General features: G+C 43.7%; 1 protein-coding gene across 2 annotated transcripts in view; it reads right to left on the bottom strand.

Annotated features, from left to right (window-relative positions):
* Positions 1–551: 551 nt before the first annotated feature.
* The window catches only part of PAH (phenylalanine hydroxylase), a 101,739-nt gene continuing 83,216 nt past the window's right edge, over positions 552–19,074 (bottom strand). For both annotated transcript variants that reach the window (XM_086712507.1, XM_086712508.1), the window contains 8 exons: positions 15,872–16,068; positions 13,585–13,720; positions 12,214–12,283; positions 9,954–10,010; positions 8,530–8,625; positions 7,607–7,740; positions 3,125–3,240; positions 552–1,094 (listed from right to left, as the gene is read on the bottom strand). In XM_086712507.1, the coding sequence (XP_086568633.1) occupies positions 1,051–1,094; positions 3,125–3,240; positions 7,607–7,740; positions 8,530–8,625; positions 9,954–10,010; positions 12,214–12,283; positions 13,585–13,720; positions 15,872–16,068 (850 nt within the window). In that variant the 3' untranslated portion in view covers positions 552–1,050. The remainder of the gene's footprint in view (positions 1,095–3,124; positions 3,241–7,606; positions 7,741–8,529; positions 8,626–9,953; positions 10,011–12,213; positions 12,284–13,584; positions 13,721–15,871; positions 16,069–19,074) is intronic.

The following is a 19,074-nucleotide window of genomic DNA, read 5'->3' as shown; positions in this document are numbered from 1 at the left end:
AGCATAGCTTTAAAGACACTGTTATTTTCCCCACCATTTCCTGGATCTTCATGTGTTTGTGCAAAATGCACAAGCAATAAGAAGTCAAAATCTGTTGACTATCCAGACATAACATCGATTATCACAATGCACTCCTGTAATGGGTTGGAAATCTTTGACTGATCATTTTTTCATGTCACAAGATTATCCAGTTAATGTATTTCTAGGGGAATGGAGAGGAATATTTCAATCCAAGAATGAAGTTGAAACTGCAAAATTTTATAACCACTAGACTTTTTTTAAACATAACTAAAATTCTCATTTTTGTTGAGGATTTGCTAGTTAATAATGTATTCCCTTATTCTTTGAATGAATATTTACTGAATATCTACCAGCCAGGCCTTCAGTCAACATCTGTCGCATCACACATGTCTGCAAAATATCTCCCCAAACAGACTTGACAATTAACTGGAAGATGAGATTCAAAGTTGCGGGAGTCAGGTGAGAACTTCTACTACTTTCCACAGTAGTATGTACGATTACAATAAAATATAAGATATTATGCTATGAACTTCAACCTTTATAAGTATTTTAATGGGCTCTTGAATTAAAGGAAATCTACATGGGTAAAACACAGCAATATTAGAATCATAGTTCACTGAAATAAAAAATTACTTGCGTAGGTTAAGATTTAGATTAAATCAACAAATTCAATTCTAATGACAGGCTTGTGTTTTACATCGAGTGACATATAGAAGCTTGAATAAATCAGGTCCTAAATTTTAATTAACTGATGAAATGTGACATACTATTGATTTTCACTGAATTGAGGGTATGGGATTACCATCTTTAAATCAAAGAGGACCCCAAAAGATTAGGCTTTTGGGTGTGTCTTAATACACTGTCATTTCAACTTATTTTGATTTATTTGTTTGTGCTCCATCTTGTTCCAAAAAAGGATTTAAGGCTATCAATTCAAATTAAGGTTTGCTTTTCAGACTTTTTCAGATGAAATGAAAGTAGCTGGATTTCCATCAACAGATTCTCAGTTGACAGGTTTTGTCCATGGCTTCACTTTATTTTCTGAAGGGCACTACAAAGGATTCCAACTTCACCTACAAATTAAAAAAAAAAAAAAGCCACTCATATCTTAAGAAAATACCCTTAAATGTCTACAATGTACAACATGTTAGAGGATGCGTGGGATGTATGGATATTCTGGGCACCACCCCAACCTTCAAGGAGCTTACAGAATAGTTATGGTGATAGTATTTGGGCAGTTATAGCATAGGGACTTACAAGTTTTAATGTAGTTAGCTTCACCTTTCCATAGAAAGAGTTAGTTTTCTTTCTTTTTCTTTAATAGGGACATCTATACATGCTTGCAAGGATCTAAGCCATGAAACCTAAAAATGTGGTTCACACAAACCTCCTGTGTCAACATCACCTAGGGCCTTATTACAAATACAAACTTCTCAGCCTTACCACAAATTTAGCAAATTTAGTTTGGGGTTATGACTCAGGACTGTTCATTTTTAACCAGCTCTCCAATGATTCTGATGTACTCATTCTGAGGCATGAGAATGCTTGGTTTGAGCAGATAACTCAGCCTAGATCGCTAGACCACTGGACTACGATGGAGTCCACTCCCATTCATGCCATGTTCTCACATGCCAAGAGGCCACAGGAACATAGACACTTCAGAGAAGTGGAAGGAATCTTGGAGATGGACAAGCTTGCTCTCCTAGATCCTGAGGAAACAAGTATAGAGAGGTGATGGAGTCTTACATAGTCACATTGCTCTAAGGACCCTTCAATTCCTAAATCTGTTATTCTGTGATTTAAAAAATTCTCTTAAAAACAAAGTTACTCTTGCCTTTTAAAGGTAAATAAGAGAGACAAAAAAAAGTTATGGGCTGACCCCTCTGTCTTACATCCCAGCCTCTGGAGCAGTTGGCTGGCCTTTTTGGTGAACAGATCTATTCCAGCTGAGTATCCAAAATGGAGTCTATGGGGCAGGGGTGGGGAATCAACCTTGAACTTTTTCAAAATGTCTGGTCACAGGTGGCCATACCTAATGAAGAATGACTATAATGACCAGGGACAGCTCTACTACTGGATGTGGCCTCAGGCAACATCAGTGGGGTATTAGAGGGATACTTCAAGCCTACCTGCATTTTTGGCCTTTGTTAGCGTTACATGAGGTAGGAGCCTCCACCTGGTCTAGAATTCCTCTGTTTAGGCTGCTCACCCCTTCAGTAGTTTCATCCATCCATTTGACAACTCTTGAGCACCTAATATACTTTTTTAGGACTAGGGCTAACCCCTAGGGATTTGACAGTGAACCCAACCTGGCCCTCTGCTCATGTCTTGTTGGGGAGTCAGACAAGTAAATAATTACAAAACAATATAGTGATACATGCTCTGAGAGAGGGATCTGTGTGGATGCCAAGACATAGGAAGGACACCCGGACGAGTCTTCCTACAAGCAGAGATGTCTGTGAAAGACTTAAAAGATGAGCTAGAGTTGGGGACTTCTAAATGAGAGCGAGAATGAGAATATTTTAAACATAAAGAACTGCATGAGCAAAGGCCAGAAGCCAGGAGGAAGTGTGGAAACTAAAAGTTGGCCAATGTCGCTGGAGGGGAGCCTGAAGCACTGGAGAGGGAGTCCAGTGAAGAACAATGTAACACTGTGACATTTTTATGAGCAACTGTTATAATATCGTCATTGTCCTGGAAGGGTAGAAGGCCCACAGATGAGCTAGTAGATGGCTATTAAAATAGTGAGAATCTGTCTTGTAGGGGTTGAAAGCCCAGGCATAGAAATATGCATTGGACACTTAGAGGAAACAGAGTGGAGAGGCAAAGGAGGAAGAGGAACACGGCAGTGGCAAGCCAGGATGTTATGATGGGAGGAGGTAGGGTGGAATCTAGGAGAGTCAAAGAAGAAAAGACACTCAAGGCAACTGTGGCCTTTTTTGCCAAGTTTTCCTCATTCAACAAACAAATAGCTTACCTGGAGATACGTTTCTCCCTAATTCAATATTTAATAAATTTCTTATTGTTCCTATGGTGAAGGTAAGAAAATCCAACTCTCTATTTCTAGTAAACGGAGTAGCCTCTCGAGGTGTAAGTTACTTACTGTTGATGGAGTCAGCCAAAATCTTAAGTTGCTGGGTATTGTCCAAGACCTCAATCCTTTGGGTGTATGGATCATAACGAACTGAGAAGGGCCGTGGGATTGTAGCAGCAAAATTCCTGAAACCGAATCCACAGAGCTCAGTGAAGGGCACCATTTGGGGACAAATCATTCTAAAAGATTTCTCAGTGGCATTTCTCTTACTAGAACCGGGGCTTTAGAAAGCAGACTGAGAAGGGAAATGGAGTTTTAGTGGGATCCTGTTGGGCAGCCTTTGTGTGCTGTGTATGTGTTGAGGTGTATATACAAACACACGTAGGCACATATTTATGTAGTTACCTACCTCCAAAGAGACAGAGGTAGCTTATGGTAAAAGCACAGAATACATTGAGGCCAAAATTCTTGCCATTAAATAAAATCAAAAGAGTAAGTAAATCTAGCCAAAGAATGCTATAGAATGAAATAAGCTCCGAGATGCTTGACAAACAATGCAGAAAGGGAAGCACCTCTCTCAAGAGTGGAAGAAAACACCATGCTATTAATGAAATTTAACATGGATTGAGTGCCTCCCATGTACCAAGAACTATATGAAATCCCAATTGTTGTATACGCTTTACAACTATCATTCCTAATTTAGTCTTCATGAAAACCTTAGGAGGAAGGTACTATTACTATCCCTATTTTACCGATGAGAAAACTGAGGCTTGGGAAGTTTCAATGAATATCAAGGTCACACTGGCAATAAATCGTGCAGCTGAGAAGGGACCCAGGTAGTCTGACTTTGGCCTGTGCCCTTCACTGCTTTGCCTTCTTGATGCATTACTCCTGGATCTGGGAAAGTACCAGGAGGGCCTTATGAAGAACTTCAAGCGATGTAATGAACAAGATACTCCAAAAATGGCCTATAGATTGCAACGGCATCACAAATGATACTTCTAAGTTGGCTGCTGGTAAGAGTCAAAGCTGCCATCCCAACAAGACAAACTCTAAGGGAAACTAGTGGGTTTTCCAAGTTCGGCAAGAGCGGTAGACTATGGTGGCTGGAAACCCAAGTTCCAGAGCCAGGCCGCCTGGACTCAAATCCTGCCTCTGCTAGTGACAGCCCTTGTGGGCTGCACCTTGGTGTCCTCATTCCTCTATAAAACTGGAACGAGAGCAGTGCTACCTCAGAGGGTCGTAGCCAACGCTGTTATAAAATAGAGTAAGTGCTACATGTGCGATAGCTGTTCTCTTCCATCAGCGACCGGGGACTCAAGAGGAACAAGTGGTTAAGTATGTCTCTCCACCTCTATTTCTCTGAAGAGAGCTTTCTCAGCCCTGCTGGTGACATGATGCATAGAGCGCATATCTGTGATGTGGCCTGCTCTGCACCTCGTCCCTCTTACATAGTTTACCTCATCTTTGCTCTGGGCAATCTGCCTCCACACCACTAGAAATGCTTCAGTGAGGCAGTCAGTCTTGGGGCCATCCCGCCTCTAGCCAGAGAACAGTGCCTGATACATAGTGAGTGAGAGAAAGAGAGACAGACAGACAGAGAGAATGGGCACGTGACCACACTCGGCATTGTTTCTTTCTGCCTAGAGCTTGACTCTTGACACTGAAAATGGTCAAAGTTGATTTCTCTTAGCTGGGATGCTCTGAGGACATCCCTTCCTTCTCTGAACCCTGTTCTTCAGCATTCCCTTTGACCCCGAGTCACCTCTCAACAGAATGGAGTTTTTGTGGGTGTCTCCTCTGGGCGGAGGGCACTGACAAAACGGGTGGGATTTCAAAGGCCTGAGAAACCCAGGTTCTGGCAAGGTCTTCCTGCTGGTCTGGAGCAGATCACTTCCTGGGTTAGAAAGTCACCACCAGGAGGGACCCATTTAAATGTGACCCTGGTTTGACAGAATGGTTATGAGTACTGGTTCTGAGCCCCACACCTGAATCCAAACCCTGGGTCAGTCCCTTACTAGCTGTATGACCCTGGGTGAGTTACTAACCACCTCTGTGCTTCTAACCCCCACCCTCAAACTTTGTAGTTTTATTTGAAGCTTGAATAAATTAACACATGAAAAGCACTTAGAACAGGGTTTGGTACATAATAGATATTAGACATCTAACCTGCTTATTATTATTATTATTATCATTATTATTACCCAAGTGGGGTAATGCACTAATCCACTGAAATCCATAACTCCCAAAAGGTCCCAAAAATGGCAGAGTATAGCCTTTAGGGGCTAAGGGAAGGCTAGGCTCCCAGGGAGGGGTGGAGATTTAAGAAATAACTAGAAAGGAGTAACTGAAAAAACCTGAAGGCCCTGGAGAGATAGGAGGAAGGGAGTCATCTTAGGCCAAACCATGCGGACCCGGGAGCCAACGTTTTACCATCTGTCATCTAAGTTCAACGCAGTGGAAGCTGCACACTCAGCTTCATAGGGTCCCAGAAACTTCTGTATCTATGTCTATCACCCCTCACTCATCAGATATAAAACAAGAGGTGGTAACAAACACTGAGTATCAGGATAGCCATGTCCAGGGAGGCCTCTGCCCAGCCTGTCTCCTGCTGGGAGGAGACACTCAAGCAGATTATAGACAGGGTGGTCAGCTCAGAAGGCTGAGCCTGAGTCTTGCTACCTTTCCATCACCGTCAGCCTCTTGCTGAATTGCCTCTGAGACAGATGCATTTGCCTATTACTTATTGCATGTTCACTATGTATCAGGCACTGTTCTAGAGCCGGGGGAAAGATCAGGAAAACAGAAAGGACAAAAATTCCTATGGAAATGGAGCTTAAATCATTTGGTGTATTAAACATTAGCAAGTGGTAAGCAGAAAAACAAACTGCAGAAAGGGGTAAGGATGTGAGGTGGGGCTGGGTAGGGATTTAAAAAAATTTTTTTTAATGTTTATTTATTTTTGAGAGAGAGAGAGAGCACAAGCAGGGGAGGGGCAGAGAGAGAAGGAGACACAGAATCTGAAGCAGGTTCCAGGCTCTGAGATGTTAGCACAGAGCCCGAAGTGGGGCTCCAACCCACGAACCATGAGACCATGACCTGAGCCAGAGTCAGTTGGTTAACCAAATAAGCCACCCTGGTGCCCCCAGAGGCTTTCTTTAAAAAAAATTTTTTTAATGTTTTTATTTATTTTTGAGACAGAGAGAGACAGAGCATGAGCAGAGGAGGGGCAGAGAGAGAGGGAGACACAGAATCTGAAGCAGGCTCCAGGCTCTGAGCTGTCAGCACAGAGCCCAAGACACAGACCTTGAACCCACGGACAGTGAGATCATGACCTGAGCTAAAGTTGGATGCTTAACTGACTGAACCACCCAGCCCCTCCCCCGCCCAGAGGCTTTCTTAATAAGTCACTTGGTCCAAGAATTGCCCATAAAGGTCTTAGGTAAGAGCCACATAGGGGTCTCCCTCCTGAAGGAAATCTGATGTCACATAAACCAAGGCTTCTAGCCATGCCAATGTGTACCAAAAAAGACTTTTGATTTTGCAAATATGGCAAAGGAATCTGCTTGGGAAGCAGACATACCTGTCCCTCTCTCCTTTCCCATTTCTATGAAGGAAGGACAGTGAAAAGAAAACAACAGAGTCCAGTTTAAAAAAAAATTTTTTTTAACTTTATTCATTTTGAGAGAGACAGAGAGAGAGAGCAGGGGAGGGGCAGAAAGAGAGGGAGACACAGAATCTGAAGCAGGCTCCAGACTCCGAGCTGTCAGCACAGAGCCCAACGCAGGGCTTGAACTCACAAACCGTGAGAGCAAGACCTGAGTTCAAATCAGAGGTTTAACCATCTGAGCTACCCAGGTGCCCCTGTGTGGGAATTTTAAATAAGTTTGTTATGGGGTGCCTGGGTGGCTCAATCAGTTGAATGTCTGACTCTTGATTTTGGCTCAGATCCCACAACTCTGGGATCAAGCCTGCTTAAGATTCTCTCTCTCTCTCTCTCTGTCTCTCTCTGCAGCTCTCCTCCACTTGCACACCTTCTCTCTCAAGCAAACAAACAAGCAAACAAAGTAAATTGGTTAGAGAAAGACACACAGAGAAGGTTAAAAGATCAAAAGGTCAAAGGTCAAAAAGGTCAAAAAGACTTGAAGGAGTTGAGCAAGTGAATGATGCAGGTGTTGGGAGAATAAAGTGAACAAGGGATTCCCCCAGGTTAGAAGATTTCTGGAATGATTTGTTGGGGGCCTTCTGTGGCTACTATGTACACAGAAGAGTTCAGTACCTGGAGTTGGTGGCTACATTCAAGCAAGGATCCAGTGGCAGAGTTTCTGCAGGGGTCAGCATATCCAGACAATTAGCTGTGAAATGGGGTCCCACTAAGGAACCTCTCCAAAATGGAGAGTGAAAGGGACAAAGGTGGGGAGACTCCGTCTGCTGCACACTGTTGTTGTAAGCATTGGAATCCACTCTTCTGGCCAACCACCCACAGATCAGCGGCTCCAGACAAATCAGGAGGCCCCAAGAGCCGCTGACCCACCTTAGTCACCACCTCACCTCACTTTCTCCTTGGCATCATTAAAACTCTCAGCCACGTAATAGAGGGGCTGGAACTCCGTGACAGTGTACTCCTGGACGGCTGTCTTCTCCAGCTCCAGGGGGAGGAGCTTCGGCTCGCCCGACAAGCAGTACTGCGGGCCCCGAGTGGAAAATTTTCACAGTTAAATCAGGGTCAGGCTGTCTGTATACCTTCTGTCATCTCGCCCTGATTCCTTCCACACCCCAGCCCAAATGCAGTGAACTGAGTTATTTTGCATATAGAAGATCCTACCCTTCAAAGCCCATCTAAAATCTGTAGTCAAGGTAGAAAGGAGGAATTCACACTAGCCATTTTCATGTGAGATGATCAATAGAGGATATGAGAGCCAACCACATTTTTTGGCATGTATTTCCATACATCTGTGTGCACAATTCAGCCTTGGGATCGGGAGGCCCCTCTGTCCTGGAGACCCGTGTACTTGCAGTTCAAGTTTACATCTAATACCCTAAGTCATGAACAAATCATAGCTGCTAAGGTACCAATCACTTGAGGATACAAGAGGAGTGCCTTAATCATGTGCCCTGAAGAAATCATGTATCCACAGGAGAACTGCAGAGAAGTGTTTGACAGCCATCCAGGTCAATACATAGCTGGAGAGTCTGAAATACTATGGACCACTTCTCATCAGAGCTCCAGCCTGTCTGGTATCAGACACAGTGTAGATACTATAAAGGTATATACTGCCTTCTCTACTATATGCATTTATTTATTCCAAAATGTTTATTGGATGACTTCTGTATGGATGGCAGTGTACAAGATGGATAAAGATCCTGGACCTCCTGGGGTTTACATACCAATGTAAACACAGGTGTTAAGGTACCAATCACTTGAGGATTAACCCCTGGGTTGAATCTCAAAATGGATATAAGTGGAGTCTTACCTGTAGTTCACCAAAGGATGACAGGAGCCCAGCACCATATGCCTTTATGGAGTCTCCTTGTTTGCAGAGGCCAAACTCCACAGTAAACCAATAAATCTGGAATGGAAAATCAAGTTGACAGCACACCCCAAGGAGGGGAAAAGCAGCAAATGCCCCAGGGCTAAAGACAGGACTTCCCAGGTGGGAGTTTGTGCAGGTCTCTTCTCTGAATCACCATGACCTGGGGTTGCTTCTCTGTGTCCTATGTCCCACCCTATCCAGTCACTGGCTGAATCAAGAGTTGGCTGAATGCAAGATGTGTTGGGAAGCAGTGAGGGAGTACTGAGGAAGCCCAAAGAAGATACCCCCAACAGTAAGTCTATTGGACAGGAACTCCTCAACCCCTTTCGCTTTCTTCTCTGTGGCAATGACTACAGTGAGATGTTCCCTTTAGTTGGTCAGACTTGCCAACAATCCCATCAGCCATGGGAGGTAGGAGATCAGTAGTGATAAAATCATTGAGGGGGTATCCCATCATTGTGCTAAAACTTGGGGGGTCGGTTTCTGATGTACTGCCAACCACTGCACCTATCCTCTCCAAATAGCCAAGCCCAACATGTCCTAGATGCCTGGCCTGGGAAAGATGGTCCTGGAATTCTGGCATAACCCTACTGACCAGGGCCAAGAGGAACCCAGGTCCCAGTTAGCTGCTGGAGACAGTCATGGTCTTAGAGAATTAAGGATGGGTTACTAGTTAAGTCGGTTTATTACCCTAGAGAATAAACTACTAAACTGATATAGCTTAATGATAAATTTGCATTCATTCGTGTTCTAATATCCTTACAAAGCTTTCTTTTTCATCTTCCAGGCTGAGAAAATTATAAGAAATGTGACTCAGAGGCTGGGGAGGGATGCACTCAAGTTGGAAAGAAGTCTGTAGGAAGAAAACCCCCTGCTGTACAGAGTCATGGATTCCATGCTTCAATGGATGAGTGTTATCACATTCACTGGGGAGGGAGAAGTGCTTGACAAGAAGAGGAAAGCCCACCCCCACTTCCACCTCCTATCTAATAAAGGAAAGATCCTCACACTGGCTCCAGTGCAAAGGTAGAGAGTAAATATTTCCTCTTCAAAGCCATGAATCCAAGCTATTTCCCCCCACACACAATTTATGCCCAAAAGTTCTCAAGTGCTGTCATTACAGCCTATTTGTGTTTAAGATTCTTTGTTTAAAATCACATGTAAATATTTGCATGCTGCTGATTTCAAAATCAAACCATTAAGGAAAAATCAAAATGTGAAATTTAATTTGTGTTCATGTAAGTCAGCACATTCTGATATTTCCCCCAATTGGCGTGGCTTTCAGGGGAGGATCAAAGCTTTGAAGATCTGAGGGCTATAGTCTAAAGCACTCCCACTACCTGCCAGGGAGAGAGGGGACTTACCGTGGCCAGTTTCTCAATGTACTCATCAGGCGCACCCAGAGAGGCAAGGCCAATTTCCTGTAATTATAGATAAACAGAGTCACTGGCATGGCTGGGGTCTGCCTATCTTCAACCTTCACCCTCAGCTCCAACCTCGTACTTGACCACGGGAAGGTGACGGCTGACAACATGCCTTCACAAGGGCTCAGATAGACCCTGATTATTCTTTCAAGTCTTCCCTAGCCACACATCATACAATCACAGATCTCAAGAGAAAGGAAACCTTACTTCATTACTTGGTCCTTTGTACTTACTTTACAAATAAGAAAACTGAGGCACAGAGAAGGGAGGTGATCTACTCAAATTCACACAGTAAGTTGTGTATGAAGCTTCATTCCTTGATTCCAGCTCAATGATTATCCCCCCATAGCTCAAGTGGAACATGCATGGAATACAAGAGGAGTGTCTTAATCATGTACCCTGAAGATACCACAGGAGAACTGCAGAGAAGTGCTTGAGAGCCACCCAGGTCAATACATAGCTGGAGAGTCTGAAATACTATGGACCACTTCTCATCAGAGCTCCAGCCTGTCTTGTATCAGACAGTGTAGATACTATGAAGGTATATGCTGCCTTCTCTACTATATGCATTTATTTATTCCAAAATGTTTATTGGATGACTTCTGTGTGGATGGCAGTGTACAAAATCAATAAAAATCCTGGACCTCCTGGTGTTTACATTGAAGTGGAAAGTAAGTCCTCCTTTCAGATCCAAAAAGAATGTGCTCAGGGAACTTTCAAAATGACACCCTGCCTTGGGACTATCCAGGCATAGGTTGGAGCATGTGACACTGATGGCCCAATAGCATCCATCTATCGACTCAAGTAATTGTTCACTCCTCTGGGAATGGCATATGGAGGATTGTCACTTAGCCTCTGACTGGGCAGAACAGCTTCTGGTACTGAGAATAAAAAGTTCCTATGCTCTAAGGAAGAAACTGATTTTTCTTTGGCCATAAGAACAAAACCCAGTTTTAAAGCTGTCCAAAGCAATCAATGACAACTTGACAGCAGGAACGATTTTTCTGAAGGTCAGCTGGTCAACAATAGCCTCAATCCAATGGTGACACTTGTGAGTTAAAGTTTAGCTAATCCTCAAACACTTCCACTTAAAAAAGTCCAACAATCTCAGAACACCACAGCTCCCAAAACCCCACATAAAAGCAATAGTTTTCTTTGTTTAGACAGATTGTGTCTTACAAGTGCAGTTCTCCCTTACCTAGCAGGCAGTTAATTCAGCTTTTTTGTTTGTTTGTTTGTTTGTTTGTTTCAGGTATTAAGTGATCGCCTCTTCAATCCACAATAGAAATATTTATTTCTTCCAGCTGAGGGAAAACTTATGAAATTTACACACAATCCCAATACACACAAACCCATAATTCACATTTGCTGCAGTATGTGATCTCAAGTTGATCTTTATTCCAGTTGATCTTTATTCTTCCCTGTGAGGAAGAAGATTGGCAGGCAAAGCTTTGTATTGGTTCACATTTGTGGAGACTGAGGCACACAGGTCACATGGCTGGTTAGAGTCAGGGTGGGACATGTGGGTGCATCACTCAATTCTCCCCAACCACAGTTTATCCTCTCAGTGCCCTGAAGCTATTACTAGGATCCTGTCACTCATCTAGAAAGCTCACTACAGTGATAGATGAATCAAGGCCTAGACTACAGCTTTGATTATAATGGCAAGACATTTGGCACTTTATTTAGTTAGTTAGTTAGTTAGTTAGTTAGTTAGTTAGTTAGTTAGTTAGTTTTGCCAACTATGAGTTGGGCTACTAGCATTGGATTCTTAGCAAATATTATCTTATCTAATTAAAGCACATACAAAAATGGCTGCCTGGAAGCGACAAGTCCCTAGAGGAGGGGAAAGGTACCAGGAGAACTTGGAAGAAGGTAAGGTTACTTCTCTGTCAGGATCAGGCAAGATTTCATGGACAAAAAGACCCTTAAACTAAACCTGGTAGGATGAATGAGATTAGCAAATTCAACAGCACATATATAATTCCAAGGATGAGGGATTTATCAACCCCATGCTGGGGTCCCTGAAAGGGTATTTAGCCATCTCCATGAGACCATATGCCCATCTCTAGTGGGATCACAGAACTGTGTCTGCTTTCCACCCTTGCAGAGGACACAAGGACCCCTCCATATGTTCAATTCATTGAGCAATCCCAGATCTCATTCTATAATTAAAAGGCCAAAAAGATTCACTCCTCACCTGGGAAAACTGGGCAAAGCTGCGATCTGAAAACAAGGGCACATGTCCCAGCAGCTCATGGCAGATGTCACTGAAAGACACAAAGGACAGAGCTTGGAAGTGAGGAAGGTTATAAGTCAAGCCAGATGCATTTTTTCTACATGAGAAATAGGCAGGTAGAAAGGAGGTAAGCCATTCAGGTTTATGACCTCACTCCCAAGCATTAGTGGCATGCAAAGCTTGGGATCAAATGAGGCAAGATACAAGAGAAAAGGAAGAAGGGAAAAGAAAAGTAAGGAGCAAATCAGGGAACAAACGCCAGAGGGCCTTAGATATATCCTCAGTGGGGTGCAGAACAGAAGAGCCAATATTCCCATGGACCTCCTCCCATACACCTGAGTGAGCTGTAGGTCACAAACACTTCCCACCCCAAGTCTTCATCTTGGTAGTGACATCATGGGCAAATGCAATGTGTTCAGTTATTCCCCATGAGAAATAAAAGTTAAATTTAAAAAATAGTGCTGTTCTTTGCTTATTTATTCAAGAGAGGGGCAAAAGTCATTCAGAGGAGAAAATTTACATTTATTTAACACTTAATGTGCCAGGCCCATTAGAAATAGGTCTTTTCTGATTTGTAGTTATAAACTTTGTGGACAGGCAAAAAATATTTTGGGTGTCCTATTAAAAAAAAATTTTTTTTACTTCATTTTTGAGAGAGACAGAGACAGAGACAGAGCATGAGCAGGGGAGGGGCAAAGAGAAAAGGAGACACAGAATCCAAAGCAGGCTCCAGGCTCCGAGCTGTCAGCACAGAGCCCAACACGGGGCTCGAACCCACCAACTGTGAGATCATGCCCTGAGCCAAAGTCAGACACTAAACTGACTGAGCCACCCAGGTGCCCCAGGTGTCCTACTTTTTGTATAAATTGCATATGTTCTATTTTATTTGATTAATAAGATGGCTAACTGTCAAAGTAAGGTCATTCTCTACCTCCATACAAACACATCTAGACATAGAAAGATCAGAATCATCCAGATGTGTATTCAGGAGGTGCTGAGATCACCTGGTCACCACTTGCTCCTGTTCACATTTGGAGCTTCATAGCTCTGATTCCTACAATCCCTTTGGAGGTTGACTGTGACCTCTTATTCCCACAGCCAGAGAAGATCTGAATATGTGATTCATAAGATGCCCAAATATCCAATCAGTAAGGTCTATCTGGACAGAGAAAATCCCCAGAAGAGATGAATCTCTCTCTTTGTACTACCATCAAACAATCCAGAAAACTAGTCCTGTGGATCAGCCCACGATGAACCCAAACCTCAGTCCTGGAGCAGGGATCAATGGCACTCACGGTGGCTGGATACTGGTAGCAGGAGGAGAATACTCACGGTTCAGGCGTGTACATGGGCTTGGACCCATGTCTGATGTATTGAGTGCAGTGGAAGACTCGGAAGGCCAGGCCACCCAAGAAATCCCGAGAGGAAAGCAGGCCAGCCACAGGTCGGAGGCGGAATCCAGTGCAAGCTGGGAAGCAAAAGAGAAAGAAAACTCAATGCCCATCACGGCAGAGGCAGAGGAGCCTGAAAAGCTTTAGGCAAGGGAGCAGTAGACCCAACTGTCTAGGAGAATAGATGCCGATGCCAAGTAGACTTGGCTTCACAGCTCTGTCCCTACGCTTTGTAGCTGGGCGATTTGCATCAAGTAACTTCATTTCTCTGAGCCTCATTTCCTCATCTGCAAAATGTAGATAGATGTTTACTAGCTTTATTCCAAGAATCAAACGAGCTAGTAAATATAAAGTCCTTAGCACATTGGAGACATTTAATAAATTTAGCTTTCATTCTTGTTTATTAGGATGAAACACTTATTCCCTATTTCTCATGTCTCTAGAGTTGAAAGGGACTTTTCACTCCACTTCCAGAAGGGAAAAGGATGAAAGGAATACTTCCAGCTTCTTTACTGCCCTTCACACATACACCCCCCAAAGAGCAAGGACTTGTCTGATTGGAGCATTTGGGAAGAGAAAACGAATGTTCTCCGTGTGACCTCTTTGGTCCTTTCTCACCTGTCTGCTCACAGAGGTGCACATTCTGGTCTGCTCTTGGCCATGCAATGGAATATACAGTTGACCATGAATTGGTAGATAAGTTTACATAATTCAGAGGTGAAATATTAGGAAGTTCATTTTGTTTGTACATGCACACCGCATTCTCTAAGTAGCTTTTATCAGTAATAAAGTTGACATTTTGATCCTCTCTCTGGTTCCAATTATCTGTCTCCCAATTTGTTTCAAACTTGGAAGGAGAATAATAATCAGTGATGATGGTGATGATGATGATGATGACGACGACGATGATGATGGTAATGATAGCTAGCACCATATACTACCTGCCATACTGTTCTAAGCACTTTCTATCTACTAACTAATCCTCCTAATAACCCTACGAGGTAGATACTTGTATTATTCCCACTTTACAGATTGGAAAGCTGAGACACAGAGAAGTTTAATTTCTTGTCCAAGGTTACATCTACAGTCAGTCTGGCTCCAAAGTCTGTTCTCTGAATGACTTCTCTGTAACTCCCCAGCTGCTAGTGTCACCACTTTATTATCTCACTATTGGTCATGGCAAAATGGATATTTAGCCAGAGCATGCCTTGAGGACCTGCTGTCCATCTGCCTATGTCCCTTGGACCTGCAGGCTGAAATTCACTCTGCTTGGCCTCTCATTTCCCTCTTCAACTGGCAAGTAGAGACCCTCTAGATAGAAGGGACCCAAAGCTCATCTAGCTCATCCCCAGTCTATCCCAGCTGCCATTTCCTTCCCTGCCACATAATCTCCCTGGCTCCTTGCCCCAGAGCCGGCCATACCATTTCCACACAGCTCAGAGCCATAGAAACTTCTTCATTTCTGTAAACCTGTGGTCTGTCCTCCTACTTTCTCTCATTCTACCTGCCACATACTAGGTGTTTAGTATGCGTTAGCTGGTGGGTCTTATCTTGGTTTTGCCAAACTAATGTCTCCAGGCAGAAAGGAAAATACTTACCTCACTTGGAAATGATGTGCAGGGGCCAGGCATCCCAATAATGTTTTCCCCCCCAAGAGTTACTCAGATTCCAATTCAGCCCAAATTCACTGAGCACCCCCTGTATATGTAGCACCATGCTGGGTGTTTTCACTTACTACGTCTTTTTTCATTCCCACAATTTCCCTACGAGACAGTCTCTATTTGACAGGTGAGCAAACTGAGGCAGGTTCACCCAACTAGATGGGGTCAAAGCAAGATTCCTACTAGTCAGAGGCATGGACTTAGAGCTCAGGGCTCTTGGTACTGCCACAAATAACACATTTCGTACACAAAGCACACTGCAGCCATCTATAACCCAGCGGGAACTGCGAGGAGAACCCTGCCTGGGCACCTGGGACTTTGAGAATGGGAAAAAAAATGCTTTTCAGGGACAGGGATACCACAAAACCCACACACGATGCCTTGTCTTGGATGAGAGTGGATTAACAGTGGAAGCTGGTGGTGAGCCAGAGCCCAGCAGTGAGATTTGTTTTTCCGACCATCAACCTGCCTGCAGCACCACACATACCCTGGTACTAGCCGTGATTTACTTTCTTCCCTTTCCCTTCCCTCCTGCTCCCCCCACTTTTGTCCCTGAAGTAGACTTACTCTGCAGAAATTGAGAAACCTCTTCCAGCTGGGGAATGTTATCTTCGCGGAAGCCACAGTACTTTTCCAGAAGCGGGAAGATGTGATTGTGCTCATAGCAAGCATGAGTTTTATACAAGGACTTCAGGGTCCTGAACACCGTCCCCCAGGTTTTCTTTTCTTCCTCTGTGTATTCCACTCGAGGGATAGGCTGCCCACTGGAATATAGGCATGAAAGATTTGTCTCCAGAAAGGCAGGTGTAAAGCAGAGGAAGAAGGAGCATTAGCAGAGGGAGGGAGGTCCAGAATCTGTGAACCGTCACAGACTACAGGGGGTTTCATAAGTTATTCGAAAGAAGAAAGTTCCACTTCTTGATATAGGAAACATTCATGCAATTTGGCTAAGCCACGATACAAGCTCTCAACTTACCAACCGCACCAGAGATTTGTTCTCGCTTTGGAAAATCACTTGGCCTTTCTGCTCTTCTCTCTCTCCAATTGTTTACCCAGAGTGGAAATTCACTTAACTGCAAGGGCCCAGCGGGTAACGTAAAGGGGCAAAGTAGTGGGTATGGACAGTGGAGGGTGGCAGCCAAGACAACTGAAAGACACATCCTCTTTCTAAACAAAGGCATCCAAGTTCAAGTAAAGCAATATCGTGTTTTGCATTATGTCAACTAACGCAATTATATCTGCGGTCTAAAGTGGATTTAATATATGGACTGTGAGCCTGAGACCCTTGTTTAGTGGGCATGCACTTGCTACATTTGATATTTCTTTTTTTTTAATTTTTTTAATGTTTTATTTATTTTTGAGAGAGACAGACAGAGCATGAGTGGGGGAGGGGCAGACAGACAGACAGACAGAATCTGAAACAAGCTCCAGGCTCTGAGCTGTCAGCACAGAGTCTGACATGAGGCTCGAACTCATGAACCGTGAGATTATGAGCTGAGCCGAAGTTGGACGCTTAACAGACTGAGCCACTCAGGTGCCCCTAGATTTGATATTTCTGACCTTAGGTATTTAAACCCATGCCAGGTATAAGATCTGCTTTTGTAGCATCTTCTGTTATGACATAACAGAGCTACAGGGAGCTGGTTAAAATACATATGTTGGACCCTGTCCCATAGATCCTGAATCTGTGGGGGAAGAGAAAGCCCAGGCATCTGGACTGCAATAAGCTTCCAGGGGATACACTACAGTTTGAGAGTCAGTAGTTCAAAAGGTCCTTTTGAAAAACATCTAAGAATGAGCTGTGTTCTCAAGAGTAAAAACAAATGAAAATCAAACAGAGCCTGACTTTTAAAAATCCAGTGACTGTTCTTTGCACTACAGACCTGTTTCCTAACAGGGTACACAGTGTCTAGGACGAGGCAGAACTTTTTGCTTAAGAATCTGGATCATTCTCAGGCTGGATCATCCTCAGGCTCCAAACTAGGTTTCTCCTGCCCTTTCGAAGCTGTAGCTCATCCAAGGCCATTAAAGCAAAGTCAGTGTTATGTTCCACAGAAAGGTGGGCAGAGATTAGGGCAGATTTTTGCTGATGCATTGGAAGCAACACAAACTCAGAAGACCCTATAATGGCCAGCAGGGTTTGTGAAAAGAAAACATCAGGCAAGCCCCTGCCTGAGGATGCACCATTATTTCCGGGCTAAGTGCTGATGGAGGGAAAAAGCAGGCTTCGAACATGGACAGAGAAGGGTTCACTACTTGGCTCTACAAGTTCCTAGCTGAATAACTGCTCTGGCAATTTAGTAAACCTCTCTAAATCTAATCTGTGCCGCTGGTACATGGGCTGATAAGTAACTATTTGGGAGGTATAGAGGAGAATTAGGTGAAATACTATGTACAAAGTACCAAATATTGGTGCTGACAAATAATAATACCACTGGATAATGGATAATTATCATAACTGAGTCTTATTTAAAAAGAAAGGTGATTTGCTATTTGGTAATACAATTTTAAGAGATAGTAACAGGGGCGCCTGGGTGGCTCGGTCGGTCAAGCGTCAGACTTCGGCTCAGGTCATGATCTCATGGTCCATGAGTTCGAGCCCCGCGTCGGGCTCTCTGCTGACAGCTCAGAGCCTGGAGCCTGTTTCAGATTCTGTGTCTCCCTCTCTCTCTGCCCCTCCCCTGTTCATGCTCTGTCTCTCTCTGTCTCAAAAATAAATAAACGCTAAAAAAAAAAATTAAAAAAAAAAAAGAGATAGTAACATCCTGGGTACCATGATGTCCCTTTGGTTAATAGTTACCTTTCCAGGTGTGCCATGTCCCTTCCCCATTCTTCCAGTAAAGCAGCCTCCTCCCCTCCCAGCCTCAGGTTCAGGTGGGAGGAGACTCCACCACCCTTACCTGGGCATGTGACCAGGCCTGGCTATTTAGAGCATCTCATTTCCCTGGTCACAGACAGTGGCTGAGAGACGGGCCCATGTTCTAATCAGAGCCAATGAGACTCACAGAGAAAACTTTTGCGGAACCTGTTGGAAGGAGATAGAACCTCTAATTGTGTTGAGGTGTCAGCCTGGTGGTGCTGGGCCCACCTCCAAGAGAGACGCCACCCATGGCCAGAGAGCAGGGCCAATGCAGAGGACTCCAGAGTCAGAGAGAGGGAGGGAGGGTGGGAGGGACAGAAGCGTGTGGCAACTTGAGCAAGTTATTGCCACTTTCTGAGCCATATATATATTCAACATAAGGACAGTCAAATCCATCTTGTAATATTGTAATAAGAGTCAAATACGTCATCTCTGAAGTGCTGTCTGGATGTAGTAAACATTTCAGAATTTATTTTCTCTCTCTGTCTCATACGTACACACTAACTTCCATGGTTTACTTAGAAAGTAAACACAGCACATTTTATTCCATCTTCCACTTCCATCAAGAGACCTGAGGTTTCATAAGATCCTTGATCTTTGAAGAAATTGTCAATTATTCTCATCAAGTCATAGTCTCATTAAGTAAACTAAACTAAGACATTTTAGGTTGAGTGTCCATTTAGTTTGAAATAAGGAAGAGATATCTAGTTAAGCCAATTAGGATCCTTCCTCAAAAAAGTGTTTTAAGTAGACGATGTTGTTTCTGAATTATTTCACCAACCAAATACGGCATTCAAGACACTGCAGCACCTGGCATAGCCTTCCCTCTCCTTGGAGTCTTATTTTACACCAGATCTTCCCACATAGGTACTTATCACAAGACAAGTAATTTGGTGCCTCAGAACTGCAA

This window comes from Puma concolor, chromosome B4 (genome assembly GCF_028749965.1).
Source record: "Puma concolor isolate L17-30 chromosome B4, mPumCon1.1.hap2, whole genome shotgun sequence".
Taxonomy (NCBI): domain Eukaryota; kingdom Metazoa; phylum Chordata; class Mammalia; order Carnivora; family Felidae; genus Puma; species Puma concolor.
The sequence above is the reverse complement of the archived record's forward strand: the minus strand, read 5'-3'. Positions and strand labels throughout refer to the sequence as shown.